This window comes from Podarcis melisellensis (assembly GCF_964234715.1).
Source record: "Podarcis melisellensis genome assembly, chromosome: 10".
NCBI classification, from domain to species: domain Eukaryota; kingdom Metazoa; phylum Chordata; class Lepidosauria; order Squamata; family Lacertidae; genus Podarcis; species Podarcis melisellensis.
The window spans coordinates 15980887-15999657 of record NC_138542.1 but is presented as its reverse complement, the minus strand read 5'-3'; the positions used below and the strand labels follow the sequence as shown (position 1 = coordinate 15999657).

The window sequence follows — 18771 nt, the reverse complement described above, 5'->3', positions numbered from 1 at the left end:
GATTGACTTATTCACAGTGAAATTCACAGGCTCATACCTAAACCCTTTCTTACGCGCCCTTACTGCTCACTTGGGCTTGCCAGGTCACAATGCTAGAGCAACAATAGAATCTCCACTGACAGAATTCCCCTCCTATTCATCTCCTAAAGGTGCAGCCCTTCTGGCAGGGAAATCCCAGGAGTACTATAATGAACAATCCTATTATCCTTTGGCTCATCTGCTCCTTCTTCACAGCCTTCCAAAGTTCTCTAATTTGTTCACTTCCTGTCCGTTGGCAGGACTTCCTGTCCTGTCCCTTCCTGTCCTCGGTCCCAAGTGAAGTTTGGCTCCATTTCCTTTCATGCCTCCTTTTTTTTAGCTCCTTCAACTGTTCCAGCTGGTCCCTGCTTTTCAGCTGACTGCTTTCCTGGTCTCACTGGCTAGATAGCCTGTCCCTCAGCCAGTCTCCCAACCTCTACATATATAGATCATAGAGTCCTGCTTGGGCCTGAGCATAAAGGTAAGGGACCCCTGACCATTAGGTCCAGTCGTGGCCGACTCCGGGGTTGCGATGCTCATCTCGCTTTATTGGCCAAGGAAGCCGGTGTACAGCTTCCGGGTCATGTGGCCAGAATGACTAAGCCACTTCTGGCGAACCAGAGCAGCGAATGGAAACGCTGTTAACCTTCCTGCCAGAGCGGTACCTATTTATCTTCTTGCACTTTGACGTGCTTTCAAGCTGCTAGGTTGGCAGGAGCAGAGACCGAGCAATGGGAGCTCACCCCGTCGCGGGGATTCGAACCGCCGACCTTCTGATCAGCAAGTCCTAGGCTCCTCACTGGCCCTTCTTGCTTCTCCTCCCTGTTTCCTCTGGCCCTTCCCTCCCCCCTTTCTCTGGTTTCTCTTTCCAACCTTCATTTCTCTATCTGCCACTTTCCTACTGGGTTCTCCATCCCTTCATTCCCCCACCTCCTTTCCCCTTTTTCCAGTACTCAAACTAGTTCACAAAGCATCTTTCATCATTTGGAGAGGTTTCAATCCGAAGCAAACTGACCATCTTTTCTTCACACTGTATTACAGCTGTACTATAAAATGCTGTACTACAAAAACAGAATTAGTCTGACAGATTTATTCTATGAGCATTCAGATCAGGTCAGCCAATCAATGTCAGAGGCTTCACCTCCATCAACACAGTACAATATAGATTACTATATGGTATCCATGGCATACTGTAATCTATTGTGTGTGCTTGAACTGATAATTAGCAGACCAGTGGGTAAAAAAGGAATAAGTGAAGAAAGAAGATAACTGGATGTGTGTAATCTAGAGTCCTGTGCAGGAACTCAAAGTGTATGTTTTTAGAGGTGTGGCACAGATTGTGACTGCACCAACTGGTCTTTGTCTATGGAGGACATATGGGCATAGTGCCCTATGGGCATAGGGCTCAACCATGCAATCAGCATATCCAATTCTTCTAGCGGACAAATAATGTACCGTATTGGCCTGAATATAAGCCTCACTTTCCCCCCAATTCTGTGAAAAGTTAAAATGTAGCTTAAATTTGTGACCTTACAAAAATGGGCTTTTACGATATTGCTGCTGAAAGAGACATACATTAAAATGGAACCAAAAAAAAATGTTTTATTGACAATTTGCGAGCTTGAGACTGATCATTTTCCATTTATGGGTGTGAGTGCCTACAGAACTGTAGCAACTGAGTAGCGATTTGCGATTTTAGTGATTGTATGGTAACTTTTGCGGGCTTGCAAGATCAAAGGCTTAAATTGGCTTGGGCCAATACGGTAGTTGGCATCCATACACACAAACCACTATGCAGAGTGCCAATGTGTGAAGTGGATTGAAATAGGCGGATTAAGTCAGCCAGTACATTCACAATCTCCAGTGAGTAGACTTGGAACTTCTGAAATGGGCTTACAAAACAAACGGATAAGAGTCCATTACTTAATACACATTGATATGTGTCTGTCTTTTCCCTTATAAAAAATGCCAGATCACGAGGCCATAAATTCCACTTATCAAAATGCCAGATCACAGAGGCTGGGTGAAGGTCTGCATTAGACACAGGCTAACTGGAGAGCCATGCGGATATTCTGGAGAAGAGGCAAATAAAATACTTTCAGTTTTTAGTACTATTTGTCAATGGCAAGTTGTGACTTTCCACATGTCACACAATGATGGCAGATTATAGATAATGCCATGTTGACTTAGGTAGGACATTCAACTCTTGTTCAAATACGCAGGCAGAAGAATTGACAATGAGAGAGCTGTCCTTCCAAGAGCTCTGCAAGGTCATGCAATGATCATGACTGACAATGGAATTTGGTCCATGGTCCACAACCAGGCCTGTAGGGATTGATGCAGGGGCAGCCTTAAGGGAAGTGGGCAGACAAAGTAGAGTATATTGTGCATGCAAAATTTCAATATTATGATGAGGAATTCAAAACATCAGTCTCGGTTACAAAAAAGAAAGAAAACCTGTGTCGTGCTAACTTATGGCAATGAGTCCTGTGTGAATGGATGTTGCAGCGGTATAGTCATCTAAAAGAGTCCAGGTACCACTCTCTTCTTTCATCCCTATCTCTTGTCTAGTTCAGGAAGAATTGATATCATGAATCAATACCATGAAGCATTATGGAAAGGGAAAGGAAGTCTCACCCACCACTGGCATATTGCAAAATATGGGTTTATTTTTTGTATAATTCCACTTCGTTTGAAAAAAAATCTCTTCCTTTTTCTAATTGCAAAGTCTTTGATCAGATTCTCAAAACTAATCTTACGTAACATATCTGCTTCTATACTTAGTAGAGATAAGGCATCCAGCCTGCCTTGTTGAACAGTTTTTGTGCTGGGATTTTTAAAAATATTCTTTAACTGAGAAAATGAATGCTCAGCTGAGAAATTTGTGGCCATTGATGTTAAAAACCTGGCAATGGAAAATTTATGTGGTCCCCCCCGCCCTAAGCATATGCTTAATGGTTAATCCAGCCCCGCCTGAAGGATATAGGAGGCCCTCAGCTTCCTGGCCCCTGATCACAGTGATGATTTCATCACTATGTGCCAGGGAGAGAGAGTTTTCCTATCCCTAAATTCTCTGTATTGTAGTTGTGACAAGATGTCTGCATATGCTATTTTTAAAAAAATACTGTAATGACACAGACAAGGTCTGCAACTTACAACACCAATAAATATTCATTCCATCAACTGTAGACTGGGGCAGATTTTCCTCAAATATAAAGTACAATGTTTTGCTGATGCAGCAAACTGCATTCAAAACCCTCCCTGAGCCAACTGTAAGGCTGACCAGCTAGCATATCATTAACGCAGACAAAAAAAACTTGGGGCACTTGAGTGTGAGAGCAAATTAAACATGCAAGCCTCCTGCCAGACCAAATGCATTGTGTACGACGAGCCAACAAATTTGTATCACTTGAGATGCGTTTGAGCTTTGTGTAACTGAACAGTTCACTCCAAATTCTTCGGCAAAGCAAAAGCCCAGGAGTCAGCAAACTTTTTCAGCAGGGGGCCAATCCACTATCCCTCAGACCTTGTGGGGGGCCGGACTAATTTTTTTGGGGGGGGGAATGAACGAATTCCTATGCCCCACAAATACCCCAGAGATGCATTTTAAATAAAATCACACCTTATACTCATGTAAAAACACACTGATTCCCGGACAGTCTGTGGGCCGGATTAAGAAGGCAGTTGGGCCGCATCCAGCCCCTGGGCCTTAGTTTGCCTACCCATGCCTTAGCCTTTCACAAAGAAGGGCCCCTCTCTTACAGTTTTGAACTTTGTCAAAGGCTTGGAAAGTTTAAGTCTCGTAAACCATCCCTGTTTGAAAGCCATGGAAACACGGGCGGTGGTGGGGAATCAAGTCTGTTACAGAGAAAGCTGATTTTTCTCCACCGCCAGCTGCCCTGCTGGATTACAGCTCACTTGACTAGTGGGCAATAATGAAAAATATCCTGCCACATACTAACTGCCACTAACAAAGAAATGTTTTGAAGTTAGATTTCTCCCTGGTGGGAGTGTGTTACAATTTTTCTGCTTATGCATGGTTTGATAAAGTATGTGATCAAATGATTCTATTCAGACGGCTTGTGAATATTCCTGGTCTCTCCCTGTTCCATACAATGCTCAGAACCTATGACGTTAGGCATCTGCCATCCTTTGCTCATTTTGAGCTACTGCTAGCTCCTCCTAATACAGGCCGTAGATGAGCAGCCTAGGAATAAAGGGAATCTACTTCCTGGCTTGCAAACGAGGAAGAAGGAGCTTCCTGGAGATGAAGACTGTTGGGATTGTCAGACTCCCAAGCCCTTTCACAGATGCTGTTTGCACTGATTCTGTTTGTATCAACTGGCACCTATTTTGAAACTCTGCATATTTCCAGAATCTTGCAGGTCCGAAGTGAAGCTATTCCAATGCTAAAACGACCACATGGGTATGCTTACATATTAATAGCTGGTATTCACAAAGATTCATGGATATACATTCGCATGTAAAATCTTAGTATTTTATTAGATATAAACTTTAGAGGAGTGTTGAGCAATCCATCCAGAAACCCAACATGGGCAAATTTTCTACGACAGTTCCAATAACTTTCTCCAAGGAAGAAGGCAGGCATACAAGTCTCTGTCCATTCCCCCCTCTCATTTATTCACTTGCTGCTGCCTTTTCTACTTAATCCTTCTTAGGAAAGCTCCTTGCTTCTTAGGCTTTCCATCTCAGGCACCCAAGTTGCAGGATGCTTTCTTAATTTTCTCCAGGTGGAGTTGAAGCAGGCTGAGACAGTGGTGGAAAGGGAGGGAATGGACTGAACAACATTTGATTTGTCAAAATGCTTGTCTGTCACTTCAAGCCGTGAAGATGAGCAGGCAGCACATCTGAAGAATGTGCTGTGATCACCCTCTATAGTGAGCAACCTTTGTAATATTTATGTCTGTCTCCTTATTACGTAATATTATTCATAGGAATATATATACATAGCCCCATCATAGCAAGATTCTGTAACTGCACAAGCATTAGGATCAAAGCAAAGATCTTTTAGCTGCATAAGCACTAGAGTATGTGTTGCTACAGGTAGCAATTAATTGTTAGAGGAATTTTTTTATTTTTTATTTTTTGCCCTTTCTACTGATGGTGGCAAACACAATGTTGTGCTAGCCTTCCAGGGGTGCTGGGCTGAAAGAGGAGTGAACATATGGGGCAGTTGTTGATCCCACAACCCTATTCTGAACCCCAGTGCAGTAGCATCACTGAGCACCTATACACAACATTGGGTGAACAATCACCAAAACAGTTATCTCTGAAGTAGTGGGGGGCAGATTGGAATCATATAGACCCTCTGATATTAAAGAGTTAATTTATAAGACTGGGCCTTTAGGAATCTCTTTCCAATAATCAGATGTGCATGAACCCATCTGCTACCAGTTTGAAAGAAAACCACCACACAGCAGGCCTGCACAGTGATATATAATACTAATATTTTGAATTGCCATCCCATTTATATACCAATTTACCAAGCACAAGTTTTCAAACAGCTGAAATATCCAATTTAGACCATGTTTGTGACAAGAAACATTAACAAAGTTATAAAGTTCACATCCACATTCAATTCACACTCTGAAACAGATGTTATTTTCAGTCACAGCCTTGTTACAATAATCTTCTCCAATGATACTGTTTATGCAGATAATCCTTCCCAATCCTTTAATGAATTAGTTCTGAAGGCACTGGGACTAATATCGTTGATTCTATCTCTCTGACTACGATCTCTATTGGTGACAATTGCACAACAAATTGTGAAAATAATTGCATGTGGAATTTCAGCGAATCCTCATTTCAGATGTCATCCATAACTTTGTTATATGCTGCTGCTCCAGCCATCTATGTACCGGCACCATAAAATGAAGTCATCAGCTGACCAAGACATAGGGATCAAGAAAAGCAGGTGGAAAGTACCTTTATGGCTGCCTAGTCTTGAAATGTTCTTGAAGCACTACAGAATGAAGTTACAGACAGGCATCTGACACACTGCTGTATAACAAATAGAAGACACTCAAGTGTGCTAAAATAACATTTCAAAACATACCTTGTGTTCTCTAATAATCTGGTAATGTCTACGGCTATAACTCTAAGCATATTAACTAGGAAGTAAATCTCACTGAACTCAACAATACATATTTCTGACTAGATAAATACATTTCTGATTAGTTTGTAAGATCTAAACTGACAATCAAATTTCCAAGCTCTAAGAAATGGAGTTGGGTAGTTTGTGGGCAAAATATTTTCATCAAGGAATGACTAAAAGTGCAACCCAATAATGGTTTTAGTTATTCTGTGGATATTCAGCTGCAGCTACAAATGGAGGAATTATAATCCAGTGGTAGAACACATGTTATGGATGCCAATCAGACAATTCTGAGAGGTATTGATCAGCAAATAAAATGAGGACAGAACAGCTATACTACAGCTACATCATACAAAGATCCATTCACTGTTCAACTAGATTATACCTAATTAGGATAACCCTGTCCTTTAATGTTATAACAACATGTCACAAAATTATTAGATTTGATTAGGTGCACACTATGTTTAATTCCTTACCGATATAATACAAGTGCATGATTTTATCTGCATTCTGTAGATTGCCTTGAATTTTATCTGTTTTAAAAGGCATACAGATGAATTGAGCTAGAATTTGATTCACTTTCTTAGTAGTTTTGATTTCTGACTGTGCCATCTACACTGTACTGTGCTTGGGCATGTGGCATCATGTCTGCACAATATTGTATAATAACAGGATACTTCTAAGCCCATGCAATAGGTGTATATCTTAGATGAACAGAATGTGTTCTGTGAGCTCCATCCAGATATAAGAATTTTTATTTTAAAACTTGGCACCTATCAATTGATAGATAATTAAGCTTATATACCTTTAATACTTGTTGTCAGGGTTTCAGGGAAAGAAGAGCAGATGGGGGAGGAGACAGAGAGCGAGGGGGAAGAATCCCAGAGAGATGAGGAGGAGGATGACGATGCCCAAAGGTCGTCCATGAGTCTGACCAGTGAGTCAGAGGACTCCCAAAAGGGGGCCCCCCTGGTCAGACCAAAGGGGGGCCAAGGGGGAAGCAGTGAGGAGCAGGGGAGCGAAGGGAGAAGCCCCAGTGGGAGCTGGACACAGGAGCCGGCTTCTCAGCCGGAACGGAGTGAAGGGGGTGGAGTTACCAGTGTGTCAGAGGGAGCAGAGCAAGAAGGAGACAGGGGAAGGAGATCGGAGCAGGGCGCTCAGCCGGAAGGGGTGGAGAGCAGCACCGGGAGCAGTGTAGCGGTCGAGAGAAAGGTCAGAAGCAACGTACGCGCGCCAAGTTCAAATGTAGAGGCGCGCGGAAGTGAGGAGAGCCCTGGGGAGGAGCCCGGCCCCAAAGCGAGAAGGAGGGGGGCAGAGGCGTCAGAGGATTCAGCCTCGGGCGAGTCCCGGCGAGGGGGAACCCAGGGGGGCAGAAAGACCCTGCGGAAAAGGAAGGAGAGGAAGAGGTGGTCCAGCACAAGCCTCTTAAATTGGTGCCGAGGCGGTACGGATTCAGAGGGGACTTCAGCAGTCTAACGTTACAGACGTAGAGTCACAAAGATGGAATGTAAACGCAACCATGATCTTCAATAAAGACTTTCTGTAAATAAACCGGATCGGAGTTGGGTCTCTTGTGAGCTGGGACCAAACGGGTGGCTCTGACACTTGTGTAGAAAGGAAAATACTAGCAGTTGCGGGTTAGCTAAGGGCTGTGATGGTGGTTGAAATTCTTCCTACCCAGGTACTGTAGACTCAGAATCCTTATACTAGAGTCAGTCTGGCAAGCCTTTAAGACACATCAACAGTCAGCATTCTTGCATGCACACATGTTCTCTCTAGGCATCTAGAGAGACAGGAATCACAATGATTCATTGCTTTGGCTATTTTGCATCCTTTGCAAAGAGGATGAAGTTTCCACCTCAGCCATCCCCTGGGATTGTGACATATACCCGACCTTTACCTTTATTGTAAAGGTAACTGTTGGCACCACACTTAAGACTTTGAATGTTCATTCCTCCAGTTTACAGGTTTGGGGAAGGGAGAACAAAAAAGTTCTTGCTATGTATTGCCACAGTAGAACATGCTCCTCCTTAACCTCTTCTGGGGAAATGGCTAGACTGAATTGCCAGTGAGGGGCTGGTGTACAGCTGCAGTGTTTGCTTCATGATAACTTGGGTAAGTCACCACTATGGACACCTTCTGGAAAGAGCTCACTGCTCCTAAAAAGTGCTTTCAGTAAAAGTGGCCTAGCTGTATGGATTCTTCTGACTGCTGGCTTTTATTTCCTTGTAAGCTGGGGACATTACTACACATTGTGCAGCGAAGGTGTGGCTGGCCACAGATCTCTCTTCAACTACACATTTCCATATGGATCCTATTAGATTGTGATTATTATTATTTTTTCATCCATTAGGCAAACTGCTAATCTAAACTATCTGGAATAAAAGGTGTTTAGGTTCTAGGTTGGTCAATGACTTTTCAACAAATTAAAGGTATATTAATTCCAAAACACAACTATCATTACTATTAATACCTCAGAAATCAATTCTAACTGGCACATTCTCAGATTGCAATCTAAACAATTACCCTGGTATTTACCTATGACGTTAGATAGCATTATTTTCTAGAGGATAACAGTGAGATAACTAGGGACTGGTATACAGTGGAGCAAATTATAATCTCAGAGGTACAGTATGACTGTGGTCACATAACAGGTGACTGCTATCATCATGCAAAACCTGTTTTCCAGAAGGAAGTGAGATAATCTATCTTTCAGCTGCAGAGGCAGCCAGGATATGTTATGCTACCACAAATGGATCTTGTATTTGTTGACTGGAGATTGCAGAGGTGTATTTTTTCATATATGCTTTGCTCAAAACAAATTGCCCAATCAGCCTGTCAAGGCTGCTTTACATACCTACCAATGGAAAAACAAGCTGCAGAATTCTGTTGACTGTTACACAGCATGTTAGGATTTAAGAGGCTACTCTCTAATTTTCATTAAGTGTATGCAATTGTTAGTATTTGTTCAAACTGTGTAATTTGTTTTGGCATTCCAGTGAAAAAGACATGCTCAATTTAATTTTGGATAAAGCTTCACTTTGTATTAAAGAAAAGATAATTTAGTTGGTAGATTAAAGATAACATGATTCACAGCAAGGGGATTTGGAAGCACATCAAAGATTTTAATTTTAAAAACTCCTGCTCCACAAAATCAGTCAAAGTCCTGTTTTCCTTTCAAGACTTATTGCAGGTGGTGTAATAAGTTAAAGATACCTGTGAAGCCTTGAAACTTTACAACATAATTCATCCAAAGTGGAAACACTGGAATTTAGATGCACTAAGTAAGGGAATGAAACTCTTCCAAGTTTTAAGGAGGTGCATTTGTGATTAAGGGATCTTTGTAGCAATTGTGTCTCATTTGCCTCAAATGTTAAGAAAACAACAAAATGTTATATTTGCCTATTTCTATCATCATGAATTACCAGTATATCTATCAATTTTAAAAAATAGTATAGTAAAAAATGAAATTGATACTGGAGGTTTCCTGGTGGTCACCTGTCTAGTTGACTGATCTAAGAATAAAGCTATTTTGAAAATATCTCTCTCTCTCTCTCTCTCTCTCTCTCTCTCTCTCTCTCTCGTTATGTATATATTTGTGTGTGTGTAATACACACACACATATATACAGGATGCAGAACTTGAAGAGATGCTAGTTATTACAAGTGTTTCAGAGAGAGGGCCACGTAAAGAGATCAGCATATAGATAAATGCAAATATGTTTAGGGAGCAAGAGAACTTTGTCTTGCCTTGGTTGCTAACACTGGCTAAACAACATAGTATTGAACCATTTTAGTAGAACAGAGATGAAATATACAGGAAGAACAACGCTAAAACAGAAATCCAGAATGGTAAGGTAATAGATTTGCTGTGAGAGGAAGGAGAAAGCAATAGAGAGACCTAGAAATAATGCAGATATGAAATTAATAGGAAAGCTGCCTTACTTTCAAACCTGCTCTATTTATGCAGTTTAAGTAGAGCAATACACTGGAGTTACTATGACGTGTCTGAGTTGTATCAAGTTTAGACATAACATCCATTTATCTTGGCACAGCCCATAATCCCTAAATTATCTATGTCTTAGCAAACCCCTCATAGTGCTTTTTTAAATCTTAGTCCTCCTTAAAACAAGAGTCTGCCAATGAATTGCCTCCAAACATTGGAGGCAAAAGTGCTGTTCTCTGCCTCAGTCACACAAGGAATCCTTACGAGAAAAGGGGAACAGAAGGCAGGGCTGTGGCTTAGCCTTGCTTAAATCACCCACCCAGCAGAGCCTAGTGCGGACTGCATGTGTGCCAACAATACACCAAAAGGCCACGAGAGCTTCTGTTGCCTCAGAGAGGACCCAGAAGCTTCCCTTATTGTTTCTAGTAAGATTCAATAGGTTGTTTCTTCAATGCAATAATTCCATAGCATCATCCTAACAAGCTTTCAGGAAGATCCACCAGAAACAAGCTTTCTTCAGATGCCACCATTTGAGGTACGGAGGATGACTATTTGCTGGTGGGATCACCAACTGTGGAATGTCTTCCCCAGACGAGCTTACTAGGCACCAACCTTGATGTTACTTCAGTGCCAGGAAAATGACTTTTAATTTTATTTCCCCAGACTTTTTTATCCTCTGTAAATTGCCTTTGTTTGTTTGTTTGTTTGTTTTTATTTTGCAGACTACTTTCATATAGTGGTGTTCTAATGCTTTTGTTTTAATCTGTTTTACTGCAATTTTAACTTCATGTACATAACCTGTTGCAGGGTGAGTAAGTAAATAAAAGTTAGACATCTGCCTGGCATGTGACTGTGATCTGATCCTGAGACTGCTTGCACCAATTTTGTTCCCAAAGCAGCATATTAATTTACTTGAGCTCAGAGAGGCAGAATCTGGTTTTTAGAATAGGTGCAAAATTAGCTTGTACACAAAATTTGCAAAGCATTTTCCCACCTATTTTCAAACATGAATAATTATACTGCTAGAAGACATCTATCACTTGGGGGTGGGGAGAGCAAAAGAATCATGAAAATGAGACAAAGGTTTATTTTTAACCAGTGTGTGGGATCACTTTCCTTTTTAAAGAATACCCTGGAGCTGTCTCAAGTCCTTATCTTTTTGGCAGCTGCTTAGAATTCTAAACCAACAACCACGCTAAGAAATCCAGACTTCAGCTGATATATGCTCCTTTTCCCAGGCTTCTTGGCCAATGGGCAGGAATGGCTTCAGCAAAAAAACTAGGAATTACTCTATCATCTGTCGTTTTATCAGCTTTCTATTAAAGCTACTTTCTGAAATAATACCCAAACGCAGAGTGTTTCTTCAGATTGTAAGGAAATTTATCACGGGGTCCAAGCACAAAGATGAAACAAGCTACAAATATTTGTAATTGTATGGCAGGGAAGCAAAATAAGACTGAAAATAAAAATACACGCAGGAATGGGTAAGTTTCCTTCATAAAAGAACTTAAAGCAGGCTGAAACCGTGGAATTACTCATTTTGTTCACATGCTGAACCATGGCTGAGGGTTACCAGAATGAGCAGCAGTGAGCCCTAGACTTTATGTGCAGCTGCAAGGACCAGTTTGGAAGCCTCTGCTTCCATTTTTGCTTAACCACAGCTTGTTGTGATGTCCAAAGCCAGACAAACCATAGTTCATATGGTCTCTTGAAGCAAGCCAATTTCAAACCATGGGGTATGAAGATAGATGGTTCCAACAAATCATAATTAAGATTGCTTCAGTCACAGAAGTGGTCCAGCCAGCCATTTGGAGCCAATATGTGGAGACTTCATGAATATCCTGAATCTCTATATTCAAGCTATAGTATGATTTTCAATGACACAGCATCCTTATTGATATAATTCTTTTGTCTTCTTTTCATCATCCTGTATATCACTAAACAGCAACTAGTTTACCCAGAAGGCTGCTTTGAGAATGGACGCAGAGTCAGAAGGCCAAGACTCCTACGTCCTCGTAAGAGGACTACTAACAAATCAGGATGCTACATATGCTACTCAATTGACCCACCTCTTTTCTTCATGGTTTGGCAACTGGCGAGAGTAAGAAAGAGTCTATCAGGGAACTGAATTTGTCTGAGGTAAGTTTTCAGCTACTGACTCCTGCTATGTGGTTTAAACATGAGAACCCTCTATATATAATCCAAATTGTTTTGGCTACAGAAGCAGACCAGGTAACCATTTGGAGCAGCACAATTCAATGGGAAATGCATGTCCAATCTCTCCTTGGCTTTGGTACAGTTAGCTCTCCATGTGTATTGAGACTCTGCTGTGTTTCAGAATTCTCTCGGACAACTAGGGAAATCCTGAGGTCCTCTTTTAGTTTGTATCAGAGTGTCTTGCCACTGGAGTTGTCACTCTGTCCCGCCCTACCCCATCCTGCCTAAAGTGCCAACAAAACCATGAGACACCCCTGAACATTATAATACTTGAAACATTTGAAAACCCAGAGACCTGCAATACATTTACAAGCTTATCATGTGATGAAAAAAATCCTACTCTCATCATTTTGCTTCCTAAGCTTAGGAAGACAATGCATTGTGTACCATTAAAGTGCTAATTAGTACATCGGCAATTGTATGAATATATCCTCCCTCTCATCAAGAAGCAACTATATTCCTCATAAAGTTTCCAAGCAGAAATTACTGATCATGCTAATGATGAAATAATTAAGTCAAGTCAGCCAGGGTTCTTGGACTTTTATCAGCTGATAATCAAGGCACGATCCAATTAAACCAGCATCTTGAAGCCCCATTTAGTGTGTGCTTAAATCTTTCTAATTGAAATTAATGACACTAAAATGTGCTTAAGTTTGACTGGATTTTAAGTGTGCCAAATACTTACTGTAAACTCTAAGGAGGCTGTACTTAACTAAGACAAAGAATTCTAATCGTTGAACAGGCCAACGAAAGCATGATGACATCAGGAATTCAGTGCCATTATAACAAGATACAAAATTGAACAATGTAAGAGAAACACCAAACCTTATCCACCAATTAAACTCTTCAGAATGTGCAACAGGTAACATTTTTACTTGAAATGCAGACTCAAGATTATATATTTCTTAAAACCTCAGAGACAACATGGTAGAGCCAGATGCTTTAGAAGTGGCAATTATTTGCTATTATCTTCAGTCTAAATTGTTAAATTGAAAATGGCATTCAGCCAATGAATTCAGAGCTATTTCTTTGTTTATGTTGTTTTTTCTCTCCCTGGATATTTACCAAGAGCTTCTGACTTAATTATGCTACAAATACAGCAACAACAACAACAAAAAGAACCTGAATAATTGCTCTCTTTACGTTTAAAAATAAAGAAAGGCTTCCCCTGAATCAGCAGTTTCTTATGACAGGAGGAGTTCAGTGCACAGAACAGAGCTCTTACTCTCACAAGTTGAAACCCATATTGTTCATTTAAAGGAGGATGCCGATCTGTATGCAACCTGCTGGACTTGATTTTCTAAGCCTTTACATAGACTTTAATGCACCACTGCCTAGTGGACAGCAGCCATGACAGCCTCACTGGCAGAGGTACAGAATCTTACACCAACAGTGCTAAGGGTTAGAGCCAGCCACTCTGTTGCTCTTTTAAAGCAGGGAGTATTATGTCTCAAATAAAAACTTCCATTCCAGCAACATGCTTTGGCTAAATGTAGGTCCACTGTACAAGTCTAAAGACTGGCTCTGGTTCTCTTGAGCAGATAAGCTGGCCAATTTGAATGAAGAAGAATTCAGTTCACAAAAATATATCCCAAATATGTTGCCTTACCTTGTTATAGTACTGCACCTGGACAGAGTGCCACTGCCCATCACTAACCCCTCCTGGAACAAAGGGGGCAACTGTTGTAGTGGTTTCCCCTGAAAGGTTGCATGAAAGAGAAAGAAAAACAGTCACCTTAAAAAGTTCCACTACACTCTCATCTTTGTAATTAACAAAAATGTTGATTAGCAGTTGAGGGGAAACTTTCCATTCTTCTTCCTGCACTTGACTGCATTGAGGGCAGGACTGGAGAGAGGGTTGCCTTTCTCCAAGTTATGCATTCATTCATTCATTCATTCATTCATCACTGGCACTGGCATCATTCTCACATTTAGAAAACAAACGTCAAGAAGGTACTGACACTTAAATTCCTTCACAAATAAATGACAACAAAACGACTAGCTGCAGAGTATAAACTGTGTTTACTATAAACTTTGGCTTGATATAATTTATGATAATGCAAACAATATTCAAATTTGTTGATTACGCTCCTACAGATATATACACCCCCTATATCTAGTGTTCTGGTGCTTAAGAAGGTGGCAGTCCTCAAATTTTAACTAAAGAGTGAAAACACTTTTCCTGACAAAAGGTAAATATTTAGGGCAAATACAGATTGTGCAAACAGTTGTTACCCACAGAAAGAATGTGCATTTTTGTGGCTTTCTAGTTTTTCCAGGCTGGGGTCCTACAGGACTGTCAGATAAGGTGTGAGGGAACAAAGAAAACATTTTTTGCCCTAGAAAGCTCCAGGAGTTCTAACCTTGCAATTAATGGCATTGCTTCCTTTCTTTTCCGTTAAAATGTCTTTTAAAGATTGGATCCGATAAAGCAGAGAATGTCAGATTAATTGTGCATACCAGTACAACCAGCCTGGTGACTATTCACTGCTGTTCTGAGGTAAGAACAAACATCTACAGCAAAAGTACACAAGGTCCTGTCAAATTGGTCAGGCAGAGTTTGTTATGAATGACTACTTAGACAAAAGTTTCCATTAGAGAAGAATAAAAAAAGAAAAGAAAAAAAACCCGATGCATACGATAAACCACTGTATTTCTAGCTGTATTCATGCAAACGTTTCCTTCAGTTTAACATACACACCTGCTCAGTTTATACAGACAGGCGTTAAACTGAAAGAGGAACACAAATGCAGCCTCTTTTTAGAAGTTAGGCATTTCCTAATTTCTGCAACACTAACAAAAACAAACAATGCAGAAGTAAGGCTCCTCTTATCTCAGTCCCCCATAAAAAGAAAAGCTACTTCCATAGTAGGAAGTTTCATTTCATAGCAGTCGTAAAATGTATGTGCTTGTCTTTAAATCTGTGACAACTTTCCAACTTCTGTTTATTTTACAACATTGGTTATTCAAACAAAGTGGAAACTGAAAGCATTTCTGTTTGCCCAAGGTAGAGCATCGGATTTTGGGCAGCCCCCACCCACTCTGTTACTCACTGCAGTCCTCTACACCTCCTACAAAATGTGCTCCTGGGAGTTGGGCAACCCTTGGGAACAGTTTGGTATATGGATTAGAATTCATATCTGGCTGGTGAAAACTGAATGCCCTGCCCCTGCCTTGCACAAGAGTAAGCACTTCCCACACCATTGAATTATATGTTGTCCCTCAGAGGCTTACATTAGCTGTAGGCTTGTCCAAATTCTACAGAACCCCAAGTACCATATTTTTTGCCCTATAGGACACACTTTTCCCCCTCCAAAAATGAAGGGGAAATGTGTGTGCATCCTATGGGGCCAATGCAGGCTTACGCTGAAGCCTGGAGAGTGAGAGGGGTCGGTGCGCACGGACCCCTCTCGCTCTCCAGGCTTCAGGAAGCTATCCACAAGCCTTGGGAGCCCACGGGAGTTCCCACCAGGTTCCCAAGGCTTGCAGACAGCAACCTGCAGCCCGAAACCCAGAGAGCACAGCGGAGTGAGCCCAGGGCTTCAGGCAAATATCCGCAAGCCTGGGGAGACTGGCGCGACTTCCTGCCGGGCTCCCTAGGCTTGCGGATAGCAGCCTGTTCTGGGGGCTGGGGTCAGGGGAAGCTCGGGCTTCCCCCGCCCCAGTCCCTCTCCTGGGGGGGATAATTTTTTTTCTTTATTCCCCCCCCTAAAAAAACTATGTGCGCCCTATGGGCCGGTGAGCCCTATGGGGTGAAAAATACAGTAATTTCACCTCCTTCTATACTCAAGAATTTGTACATGTAGGTCTCGGTTGCTGAGATGCTTTGTGACCTATATTTGCTCATATTACAGAATGCAACGTGAATCAGATGTAAGGCTATGTGTCACTTATTTTATTAAAGGATAGTTTAAAAAATGATACGCTGTATCTGTTAGTGTAAGGATATATGCCTGAGCAACAGGACTTCTTCTCCCTTTCCAGCTTTCCCAACCTGCTCTGAAACAGATTCAGGGAGGGGACTGGGGCGGACGTGGGGAGAGGAAGTCCTGCTGCATAGATGGAAATCCTTGCGCTAGGAGGACCACTTAATTGCATACAACCCAACAGCTCTTGTATCAAGTCACCCCAAAGTAGCTGCACGTGGGAAATTGTGACCAGATGGGAATGCATAATAGCATTAAAAATAAAATTCAACCAGTTCAATGGGGCCCAAAATACTGGTATCACTTGCACCCACGCTGACTGCAGGCACTGAAATATTGCTTTATACATCAGTTTTTCTTGCTGGATCAGAGCACTTGACTCTCCCCTGATTTACGAATTTTCCATTTTAAAAGGGAAATGTTTTCATGGATATGGTTTTTCATGAAGCAGACTTATGATAAAGGAACACAGCCATGCTGATAAAATTTAATATCTCAAAGATCTTACGTAGTATTTAAGAATGTATATACAAGTATGGCAGTTCTCTTTTTCTCTGTTTCTTCTTTTTCTCTAGTATTTTAGCACAAATCTTTCGCAAATAACGTCTGGCTTATACAGACACAAAACAGGACAAGCAGCCTTCCTCTTGCATCACTATTGCTCTTTCTTAATAAAAAAGTGCTTGAGGGTGCAGACACCAACAAATAATTGATACCATCTAGACAGAAATCTTCTCTGGTTACTATATATACCATAGGTTGATTTCCAATTAGACTTAGCAGATATAGAAAGTATTGCTTTGGGCAAAATGCTTCACATCTAATTATATCTCTTGCATGAAAGTGTAGGAGAGTGCATTTAAGGTCCAGAATACTCACACACCAAAGCTCCTATGACTCTCAGAATTGATGCACAGCTTACTTAAGCCAACATATGTGGGTTTCAGCCTTTTTAGTTTTACTGAACTCAATAGCCACCAGCACCCAGCAACTTCCTTAAAATGTGCATTTTTATGCTTCCTCCATTTCTATGAAGCCCATCCCTCTACCTGACAACCCAAAAAACTATTGTCTTCAATTTTTAAAACTGTGCCCTGGCTAACAGATCCAACTCATCTTAAAGACAAGGTGTGTTGCTGCTTAATGAGTGTAAAGGAAATACAAATAAGTTTCAGTCAACTAAGCTTTCATCAGACATGCATAAAAGAAGTGGTAGAGACCACATACGTTTCGACAGTTAACATAATCTGCTTCCATGATCACTTTCATAAACCTAAGACCATCTTAAGTGCAACCAATATTCCTATTGTAAACGGAAACATTCAAATGCAAAAACACCCCAAAGCATAATTAGATTGATTTATACTTTTAAAAATCTCAGTTACTTGTTAATACTTTGCACCCATGAACAGGGAAACTAACTGAATTTAAATTGGTAAGAATTATGGGTTACTTTATACCAGGAACGCTTACCCTTTCTCGACCCTTAACCTCCTTTGAAGGCCAGCTGTGATGATGGCCTAAGTCATTTTGTCCAGCAACTGTGCATTCAGTTTTGTGCATGCACACACATCCACACAGGCCGTACTTCAGTCCATACTCTCACTACACATGGTGTGTGTGTGTGTGTGTGTGTGTGTGTGTGTGTGAGAGAGAGAGAGAGAGAGAGAGAGAGAGAGATGCAGACACCCAGCAAACTCACACACAGAGACACAGGGGAAGCCGAGCTGTGGCTGTGAGGAAGAGATAAAGTGCTCTGAAGAGCAAATACAGATTTTTTTTCTACCTGCAGTGCTGAGCTGGGAAAAGAACCTCTCCTCTTAGAACTGTCCTGCTGCGATGGGAAGATAAAGTGCACTTTCTGCTCTTCAGAAAGCAAACTCCGAAAAGCAAAGATAGTGACTTTCCTCCCCATTATCAGCGTCACACTTCTCCCAGCCTACAGCTGCAATGGAAAGAAAGACCACCTGAGCGTTCTTCCTCACCTTGCAAAGGTGCCTTGGTTTTCTTCCTCTTGTGTGCCACTACTGTTGGGAGGTCTTAATGCTCAGAAAACTAGCAGGAGCATTATCTTTTAAAAACAAAATTACTGTCCTGGAAGGCTTGGGGTGTCAAAAGTCATATATTCAAAAAATATGCTAAGCTTGGGAAGGAAGCTGCTCTGAACTGTGGGTAGAATGGAGGCGATTTTGGAGGTTCTTGCTCCCCACTGCAGCCTCTAGAGGAGTTGCCAACCCTCTGGAGTACTTTTTAAAACATAAATAAAGTTTTTATTTATTTTCATGGTACAGAAGATAAATTTTGAGGAAAGAATTATTACAACAGTAAAGGCCAATAACTCGTCCTGATGAAATACAAACTTTTACCATGTCATTGTGTTAAAAGTTTAATTTGATTACTCTAAAAGATCATGCCACATTTTCCCGTGAGTGCTGGTTTGATTCCTGCCACAGTCTGAACAATTTATGTATTCAATAAAAATTTGCCATACATTATAAAAGGAATATGGATTGTGTTTGCCCTTTGCCGCTCTCACCTGGCGTGTTAAGT

At 41.2% G+C, this 18771-nt stretch overlaps 1 protein-coding gene across 4 annotated transcripts in view; it reads right to left on the bottom strand.

Annotated features, from left to right (window-relative positions):
• Positions 1-18771, bottom strand: part of CELSR1 (cadherin EGF LAG seven-pass G-type receptor 1) — a 148316-nt gene that overhangs the window by 53800 nt on the left and 75745 nt on the right. For all 4 annotated transcript variants that reach the window (XM_081929117.1, XM_081929114.1, XM_081929115.1 and 1 more), the window contains exon 5: positions 13905-13993. In XM_081929117.1, the coding sequence (XP_081785243.1) occupies positions 13905-13993 (89 nt within the window). The remainder of the gene's footprint in view (positions 1-13904; positions 13994-18771) is intronic.